A 10193-nucleotide genomic window follows, 5' to 3' on the forward strand; every position below is an offset into this window, starting at 1 on the left:
AGACCTCATGATGTCACTAGAACCGGATGTCAGGCAGCATTACGTATTTTACTCACACAACCGTCTAACACTTGGAAATGCAAAGAGTTCAGCACAATACACAATCACGACCTCGCTTCATCAAGTGAGGTACAATTTTTGAGATCATGCGAGTAGTGTCCGATGGCTTGCTTGCCCAAGTTAGGTCGATGAACTCAGTTGGAATTAAAACTGCCAACATAATGTCCCATGTTGCTTTGCAAAGTGGAGGTTACGAGAGAATGCCATGTCAACTTCGAGATGTCTACAACAGGGTTGCTGGTGCCAAGCGAGAAGAAAAGATAGAGACGGACTCGGAAGGAGCGTTGGGATTTCTTGATTGTCTCGCAGAGGGATCCAAATTTCTTCGTTGTATATCAGGTGGACGAGGAGAATCGATTGGCTAACTTATTTTGGGCAGATGGAAACTCACGTGTCGACTATGTGGCTTTTGGGGATGTACTAGGGTTTGATACCACCTACATGACAAATGAGTACAATAAGCCTCTCACTTGTTCTCATTGGCGTAAACCACCATTTCAACACATGCATCTTCGGGTTCGCTCTACTCCTCCACGAGAAGCTTCCATCCTATCGTTGGCTACTTCAAAAATTTCTCGAATGCCATGGAGATAAGAAGCCAAATGTTGTAGTTAACGACCAAGATGTGGCCATGAAACAGCCATCATGGAACACATGCCTGATGTGACACACCGTCTATGTGCTTGGCATCTCAATACAAATGCTTCCAAAAAGGTTAAAGATCCGATCTTCTTGAAAATATTTAAAGATCTAATGTACAACTACTACGAGGAGGAGGATTTCGAAGCAAGATGGTTAGACGTCGTCGAAACCCAACAACTAACAGATAATGAATGGTGCCAAACAACATTCGACACAAGAAAACAGTGGGCAGAAACTTATTTAAGGGGTTCATTCGTTGCAGGAATGAGAACCACACAACGTTGCGAATCGATCAACTCAGCCCTAAAAAAATTTTTAGAGAAGAATTATTGCTTGCGTGAGTTCGTCACAACCATAGATATGACAGTCTCAAAGCTCAGACACAACGAGACTGCAAATGACTTCAAAAGCAGATGCACTCGACCTCACCCACCTAATCCTACATGCTTGACCACGTACTACAACCAATGTGCTTGAATTCTACACAAGAACTATGTACCACAAGGTTGCTTTGAGCGGCTTGATTTAGAGAATAATTATTTTGTCATAAGTGAGGAGCAAGAAGGAGAGTGGCGGATATACACCATTGGAAAGTTTCGGCATCCCAAGTCCGATACCGAGTTCATTACTGTGAAGGCCAACGAGCACTACACTGTAGTTGCATGCTATATGAAAGTCAGGGGTACCCTTGTAGACATTTATGGGCTACAATGAAAAGATTAAACATCAGAAGAATACCTAATACTCTTCTCATGAAGCGATGGAGCAAATCCGCGAAGACAAATCTCCACCTACATTTTAACCCCCCGGCCCAAGAACAACAACACATTTATGAGATGGCTAGGTTTGGATCTCTCAGCTCATTAACTTATAACTTGACTTTCTATGCAGCAAAAACAGAGGATTCGTACACGCGTGCAAAGGAAGAGATTGAACGGCTAACTCTAATGTTCAAGGAAGAATTTGAGATGAGTTCCAATCCAGAAGGACAGACGCCACAACCTGGAAGATATCGTAACAACCCCAACATTATTAAAGACCCTGAAGTTGTGAGAACAAAGGGTACGGGAAATCCAAGGGAAGGACCGAACGGGGAGCAGATCCCAAGAAACTCAAGACATTGTCGCATTTGTCGCTCATCAGGCCATGATTATCGGCGGTGCCCAAACCGTCAACAGAATACTGGATCTCAGGGGCAACAGTCAGCACACAATCAACCAACAACTGACTCATTCAATGAACACTCCAACGCGTATTTCCCTGAACCGCCTTCCACCACACAAGAATCATACTATGGTCATTCATATATATAACTAGCTATTTTTAACCGTTGATGTTTTAAGGTTTATGACTCTAGTTATTGCTTCAAAAACTCTACATTTATATACTTCATGTTATGTTTGCCGTGTTTAAGGTATTTATCTCAACAAATCTCAAATTTATAATTAATGAACAAATAAATTATTTTACCCAAGAAAATTCAATCTTATAAGGTCAAAAATTTCCATAGTAATTAATTTTTTTTATACACAATAATAAAAATAAAAATAATACACCAACGTAAAACTCAATATATACCAACACATAATTTCATAATTTATAACAAATTATTCTTAACAATGTACTACGAAACAAATATGAATGTACTCTGTACGTGATATTTTGTACTCGGTACGTGATATTTTGTACACTAATTTTACTAAACAGCATGCATAAACAATTAATGTACTCGGTACGTGATATTATGTACTCAACTACAATTCCAAAATTACATACATGATGTAAAATACCAAAATAACCCCACTCCGACAACATGGACCCACTGCCTACAGTATATTTGTACAATTAACTGCCACGAACAGTAAAACTGTTGTACTTTTTTTTACTTTAACTGACGTGAACAGTAATTAAATTGTACCTTTTTATTTTTTAATTAAAAATACAAATTTACAACCGGTTACCTAACCTAGAATAACCGGTTGCCAACTTAAATAAATAATTAAAAATTATAACTATTCTAACGTGGGACCTACCTGCCGTACACGGATTCCATTCCGTGTTTTGCACATTTGGGCACAAAATCGGCTGCCTATATATATATTCTATAAAATCAATCACTTCTTTCCTTTTTTTTTTTTTAAGTAATTATTTTTTTTCATTAATAGCAATTAGCAAGACATTTTTTTAAATTTATTTTGTAACAATAAATAAAAAGTGGAAACTAAAATGTTTAAAAGACCTTCAAAATAGATAATTAGGTATTATTATTCTCTTCTTCCTTTCTCATAGATAATTAGGTATTATCATTCTCTTCTTCTTCTCTCATTCTATACCTATTACATGAGCCACCATTTTTACAAATAAGGTGATTGAATTATGTTTTACTTTGACTATTTCTATAGATACATTTTTTATCATTAAGATAGAAAATAACATCTATAATTAATTTGTGGTAGCAATTTTACAGGAATGAATTAAATAGCAGTCCACATCAAAGAGCAGTGGTGAATATCAAATAACAAGTAAAGGTATCTTATAGAAAATAATATATATATTTTAAATCAATCCAAGTTCTAATTTTATTCTTTCTCTCAAATATTATACATACAAATAGTTGATATAACTTTAATTGTCATTTATATTTTATTTAGAATTATATATAAATATAAATTGAGTAGGTGCATAATGAAAAGAAATAATTTTACTAATAATTTTTTTTTTTTATTTAGAGTGATACTTGATAGATTAATATAAAAGTATATACATACATAAACACATGTTATAAACTCTTTTTATTGTTATAGTTTTGTTTATTAATTATTATGGATAGGATTTTGTTAATAATTTGTTTAATATATATAGTTCTTTTTAATTGTAGATGAAAAAATCAACTACAATTGATACATTTTTCAAAAGAAAGAATGTTGAAGTTTCAACATCTGATGTCTCATCAAATCCATCAATATCAGTGGATGTAGATCATGAAAATTCAAAGAATCGGCCAATAAAGTCTTTAAGACTTGACATTAAAGAAGGGTTTGATATTAATTCATTAGAGCGTGATCCAGGAATACGCCCGCCAATATGGGAGTATCCACCTGAGAAGCGTGATGAAGTTCGCAGAGCTTACATTAATGCTGGTCCATTTCAGATTATACTATCTAGCTATCAAAAATCAGAAGAAGCTCATTCACGTTCTTTTCAGTCATCTTGGTTTAAGCTATTTCCATCTTGGTTGGAATATTCTCCTAAAGTACATGCTGCATTTTGTCTACCATGCTTTTTATTTCACTCTAAAGATGCACATCCTAGATTGAATGCATTTACTGTTAATGGATTTCGATCATGGAAAAAAGTGAGAGGAAAAAATTGTGCATTTTTAGCACATATTGGAGACGATATAAATTCACCTCATAGAAATGCTGAGAAAGCAGTTGCAGATCTCATGAACCAACCAACACATATTGGAAGAAGGTTTGCGAACTTCACATCACAAGAAATCGCTGACAATAGACTTCGTTTGAAAACATCAATTGAGGGGATTAGGTGGTTAGCATTTCAAGCATGCCCTTTTAGAGGTCACAATGAATCTAAAACTTCAATTAATCGGGGAAACTTTTTAGAGTTATTAAGTTTCATAACTTCCTATAATGATAAGGTAGCAGAAGTTTTGGATAAAGCTCCACGAAATGCAACATATACATCACCAACAACGCAAAAACAAGTTTTGCATGTCTTGGGAAATAAAGTGAGAAACGCGATTCGTGAAGAAATTGGTGATGCAAAATTTTCAGTAATAGTTGATGAAGCACGAGATGAATCTAAGAAAGAGCAAATGTCAATTGTTTTGAGATTTGTTGATAAAGATGGGTATGTGCAAGAACGTTTTTTCGGGCTTATTCATGTCAAAGACACTGCTGCTTTAACATTAAAAGAAGGTATTTTCTCTATACTCTCTAATTATAGTCTTGATGTTCAATCTATTCGTGGGCAAGGTTATGATGGCGCAAGTAACATGCGTGGACAATGGAATGGTTTGCAAGCTTTAATTTTAAGTGAATGTCCTTATGCTTACTATGTTCATTGTTTTGCACATCGTTTGCAATTGGCATTAGTTGCTGCATCTAGAGAAGTTATTCCTGTCCATCAATTTTTTACAAAGTTGAACTCCATTGTTAATATTGCTGGTGCTTCATGTAAGCGCAATGACCAACTAAAAGCTGCTCAAGCTGCAAATATTGCTCATTTACTTGAGATTGATGAACTAGAAAGTGGGAAAGGACTTAATCAAATTGGTTCTTTACAAAGGACAGGTGATACTCGTTGGAATTCTCATTTAAAATCTATTTCTAGTTTAATAAAGATGTTTAGTGCAACATGTGAAGTTTTATTGAATATTATTGAAGATGGCACTACTTTTGCTCAACGAGGAGATGCGGATGCAGCTTATGAGTCATTAACTTCTTTTGAATTTGTTTTTATTTTGCATCTTATGAAAAAAATTCTAGAGATTTCAAATATACTCTGTCAAGCTTTGCAACTTCAGTCTCAAGATATTTTAAATGCAATGCATCTTGTTTCATCCACTAAGACTCTCATTCAAAAATTGAGAGAAGATGGATGTGATGAATTAGTTGATGAGGTGAAATCTTTTTGTGAACCTGTTAATATACCTGTGCCAGATTTTAATGCTCACTATACTACAAAAAGAGGAAGAAGTCGTGGTCAACAAGATGCAATTACAGTGGAGCATTATTACAGAGTTGATCTTTTCAATGCAGTGATAGACTTTCAACTACAAGAATTAAATAACAAATTCAATGATAACACAGTGGAGTTACTCATTCTTAGTTCAGCTTTAGATCCAAGAGAGATACACACATCATTCAGAATTAATGATATTTGCAAGTTGGTACAAAAATTTTACCCAAAAGATTTTACAGAATACGAGATGGTACAACTAAGGACACAATTTGAACATTTTGCTCATGTACGAGAACTTCCTGATTTTACAGTTTTGGCAACCATTTCTGATTTATGTCAGTGGTTGGTAAAAACTAGAAAAGCAGAGATTTTTCCAATTGTGTATAAAGTTATAACTCTTATTCTTACACTTCCAGTTTCTACAGCTACCACAGAACGATCCTTTTCAGCTATGAATATAGTGAAGACTACACTTCGCAACAAGATGGAAGATGAATTTTTAAGTGATTGTTTGCTCGTTTATATTGAAAGGGAAATCGCCAAAAAATTTAGTATAGATTCACTTATCGATGATTTTCGTGATATGCAAGAAAGACGTTCTGTATTTTAATTTTAATTATGAATTTAATAAAAACATTGAAATTTTTGACACTTAAATTTACAATATGGTTTGGCCCCCCCTAATTCTTCATGCTGGCTCCGCCCCTGGGTGTATTATCGTTGTTTTCCATATTTCTAATGGTGAATTTGTTTATATTAAATCATGAAAAGATATGTAGATAGAGTTACGTAACACTAATCTGATTTTTAATGTTTTATAACAGTTGCATAGATATTTTGTTAACAGTTAGTTCGTCTAACGCAACCTTCAGCTAACTACCCAGCAATTTTTGTGTGATTGAAACCTTCGTCTGATGCAATGTTTGGCCAACCACCCTGCAACCATATTGTGTAAGTAATAGTGTAAGATGTATTTTGGTAATTAAAAGCACATAAAATGTATAAATGTTGTTCACACTTTAAGGAAGTATTTTTGTAAATAAAGTTTCACTTTATATTTTGTTATGTAATAATATTTTTTTAAAAAATAATAGTAAAAATTAAAATTTATATAAAAATATAAAAGGAAACTGGTAAACATAATTTTTATTTTTCCAAAGGTTTTTTAGTAAAACTTTTTTTTTTAGTTTGTGAGGTTACGTAGAGACATAGGAAAATGTCCAATGAAAGAACTCGTTCGGAAGATGAGGTTGTTGTCTGGCCACAATCTCATCTCTACTCTTCTCTTCCAAATATTAAGAATAAATCATTACACAAATATTCCTTGCGCGCCCACGTCTCTACTCGGCTCTCCAAACCTCACAATTCTCCAATTCCAATCGATCAATGGCGGCTGCTACTTCATTATTGCTCGAACCCAATCCATTGAGATGGAAACAAAGCTTCCCAATTCTACCTCCTCGTCCATTTCCCAACAATTACAGCCTCACCTTCACCAGACCCACCAAGTTCACCGGAATCATAAACATTCAGGGCTCGACCAAGCTCAGCATCAAATGCTTCTTCCACTCCAAAAAACAATCTTTCGACCCGGAGCATTGTTCTGACTCGATTACCAGACAAAACCCCGCGAACCCATTTGAGGTTGTGGCTAATACTGTAATGAAGGCCTTGAAGGCGTTGAAGAAGCCCGCGATTGCGGTGGTTTTGTTGGGTTTATTGTTGATGTACGATCCCAATATGGCATTAGCAGCTTCGGGCGGAAGGGTCGGGGGGAGGTCGTTCTCGTCGCGCTCGGGGGCGCCTTCTTCGTCGAGAAGCTACTCTGTGCCACCTTCAGCGCGGTCTGGGTTTTCTTACTCGGCGCCGTACTATGGGCCTTCTCCGTTTGGGTTCGGTGGGGGTGGAGTTTATGTGGGTCCGGCGGTGGGGGTGGGAGCTGGGTCCAGTTTCTTTCTGATATTCATGGGTTTCGCTGCTTTTGTTTTGGTTTCGGGGTTTCTTTCGGATAGGTCAGAGGACAGTGTGCTTACTGCCACAGAGAAGACAAGCGTTCTCAAAGTTCAGGTACGGTCCAAATGGGCATATTTTATATTTAACGTGTATGCAAAGTTTTTCATTATGATTCTAAGAATAATTTCACGTTGGATAAAAGGGAAGGGAACTTTTTTTGCTGTGGACTTTGTGTAAACTTAGTTGTACTATTTATGTGTAGTTTGAGTAATGTATAACAGTAAAATTATTCTTAAATTAATTTAGTAAATAGTCCAGAGTAGAACGAACTACAGCACTGCAGGAGCGGCACTACATCTGAATCTTTCAATAAGCAATTTAGAAATAAAAAAGCTGTACTTTACTTAAGTTTGATATTAGCTTGAATTGTTTGAAGGGGAAATGGCTGCATAGGTTCGACTTTGGCAAGGATTTATCTTGCAAGGTTCTGGACATAACGTGTACAGAACCAAAATCCATTAAATTGAAAATGGATTTTTGTTATGATATTGATGCTCAGTACTCACATTGTCTGGTGAACATGCCTAAGTAGATGTTTATCCTGTAGTTTATAAAGATTTATTGCCTTTTTGTTTAAAATTGTTTTCATGAACGAGTTATCATGTATTGTTCCAACATTGTCTTGTTATAGGTGGGGTTGTTGGGCATGGCGCGGGATCTTCAAAAGGATCTTAATCGGATTGCTGAAACTGCAGATACCTCTACTCCTCAGGGCTTAAGCTACGTGCTGACAGGTAAAACATTTAAACAGTGATATTCTTCTTTTCTTTTTAAACATGAATGCCATTTTCCCACAAGGTTTATCTAAAAGATGTTTTTTTTTTTCAAAGTTGGATCATGTGTGGTATACATTAAATTTGAAATTGATGGAAATGGTATTGAAGTTTTTAGATGAACACTGCTGGGAGCTGGATATTACTTTATTCTCATTTGTCCATCTATTCTAATGTGAACTTATTTGTGTTACATAGTTTCTTTTATAAAGAGTTTTTAATTTGTCACTTTTGGTTTCAGAGACAACGCTAGCTTTACTTCGGAATCCAGACTACTGCATTTCAGGTTATTCATCTGTAAGTTTGCTACCATCTCTTGGTATCTTCATTGGTGTAATGGTGAAATGCATTCTGTTATATTTGTGTTCCAATTGAGTTGCAGACAGAGGGAAATATAGATAAGGTAGTAATTTATGTGAAATAAGTAATGGCTCAAGCCAAATTGATGGCACAAAGTCTTGAGTACACTTTTGAATTGGTCCTCCTGTATAGCACATAATTTGGAGTACATGATGCTCGTATTTTTGTGCGTTATAGAAGTAGATTGGTTGCACTTCTTAATTTAGTAGTATGTTCATTCCTTTGGTAGTTTGGGCAAATTACTTGTGTGAAGATAGATTCTTCAAAGAATCATTTTATAAGTATTCCTTTAAACTATGTTCGCTTTATTGTGGTATTCTTTTATTCTATATTATGAAATTTTGAATTGTATACATGTTAACAGCATGAATTATGAGTTTTGATGTTCTTGTAGATGGATTTAAAGAAGAGTATGGAGGATGGAGAGAAGCGCTTTAATCAACTTTCTATTGAAGAACGTGGGAAATTTGATGAAGAGACACTTGTCAATGTCAACAACTTAAAAAGGCACAGCACCAAAAGCCAGAGGGCAAGTGGATTTAGCAATGAGTACATAGTGGTAAGTTAGCTTACCTAATGGTAGATTGCACTGCATGACTCATATTCCGTTGTCTGGGATCGTGTCTAACATTTTCTGCTTAGTAAAATATGCATGGCTGTTTGAATTTGTGTGTGTGTTTTCTAAATAAAAAATAAAATAAATTATCTTAGTATTACTAGTGTAAATGGCAAAAATGATAAAATCTCTCTGCCTGTTTTCTTTATATCTGGGTGTACAGGACAGTATGAAATGATCACACATCGAAATTAGATCATTGGTTGTGCCCTCAAAAGAATCCTTAAAACTAAGAAAATCATGACATGGCTGGTTTTGTCTCCATGAATTTTTGTTAGGAATTAAAATTTGAAATAATATTTTTCTTTTCTATGATTTTCCATCAGATAACTGTTTTGGTGGCTGCTGAAGGAGTACATAAGCTACCTGCTATCAACGGCGGTAAGGATCTGAAGGAAGCCTTGCAAAAGCTTGCCTCAATTCCCTCCAACAAAATACTTGTAAGAACGATTTTTTACATTGTTCTGATCCACACATACAACAATTCGAGTGCTTATAAATAATTCGTGCTTGAATTTCCATATTTTTTTCTTCATTCCTGTAGGCGGTAGAAGTTTTGTGGACCCCGCAAAATGAAAATGATACTCTGTCAGAGCGCGAACTACTTGAAGATTACCCTCTTCTCAGGCCTTTGTAATAGTACGTGCTGCTCTGTTGCACCCTGCATCATCAACGGGTATGAACTGAGCAAAATCTCATTATCAATGGGGCCATTTGTACAGGGTTATAGCTTATAGCATACATAAAATATATACTAGTTTAAGATTCAGCTACTGCCCCTTGTGATTTATTAACGTGTAGAACATTTGAGACGACAAAAGTGCTCCATGTTGTTGTGATTAGAATTTTGTTTATAGGTTTCTTTCTGGTAGTGACCTTTGACTCCATGCACGAGTCTGATATGATATAGTTGAACTACAGGTCCTAGATGTACTTCAAAGCATTATCATCTCTCCTACCCTATAGATAATCTTTACCTTCTTTTTTTATTGGAAAAATAAAAACATTATCTTATTTTTCTCTCA

The 10193-nt window shown here is 35.4% G+C and overlaps 2 protein-coding genes across 2 annotated transcripts; both read left to right on the forward strand.

Moving 5' to 3' along the window:
* Nucleotides 1–3580: 3580 nt before the first annotated feature.
* LOC115695544 (uncharacterized) lies at nt 3581–6016 on the forward strand. The gene has a single exon (XM_030622601.2). It carries the CDS (start codon nt 3581–3583, stop codon nt 6014–6016), a length of 2436 nt encoding a protein of 811 aa, XP_030478461.2.
* Nucleotides 6017–6603: 587 nt separating this feature from the next.
* On the forward strand, nt 6604–10193 carry LOC133034931 (uncharacterized). The gene is made up of 6 exons (XM_061110479.1): nt 6604–7473; nt 8051–8153; nt 8434–8489; nt 8947–9111; nt 9495–9608; nt 9713–10193. The coding sequence occupies exons 1-6, from the start codon at nt 6793–6795 to the stop codon at nt 9803–9805; spliced, it is 1212 nt and encodes a 403-aa protein (XP_060966462.1). The 5' UTR covers nt 6604–6792; the 3' UTR covers nt 9806–10193.

The sequence above is a fragment of the Cannabis sativa genome, chromosome 2 (assembly GCF_029168945.1).
Source record: "Cannabis sativa cultivar Pink pepper isolate KNU-18-1 chromosome 2, ASM2916894v1, whole genome shotgun sequence".
Classification (NCBI taxonomy): domain Eukaryota; kingdom Viridiplantae; phylum Streptophyta; class Magnoliopsida; order Rosales; family Cannabaceae; genus Cannabis; species Cannabis sativa.

Excerpts from the sequence above, each read along its gene's own strand:
- LOC115695544 (XM_030622601.2), top strand. The coding sequence starts at position 3,581 with ATGAAAAAATCAACTACAATTGATACATTTTTCAAAAGAAAGAATGTT.
- LOC133034931 (XM_061110479.1), top strand. The coding sequence starts at position 6,793 with ATGGCGGCTGCTACTTCATTATTGCTCGAACCCAATCCATTGAGATGG. Across the intron at positions 7,474-8,050 it reads CAAGCGTTCTCAAAGTTCAG|GTGGGGTTGTTGGGCATGGC; the intron begins GTACGGTCCAAA and ends GTCTTGTTATAG. Across the intron at positions 9,112-9,494 it reads TTAGCAATGAGTACATAGTG|ATAACTGTTTTGGTGGCTGC; the intron begins GTAAGTTAGCTT and ends ATTTTCCATCAG.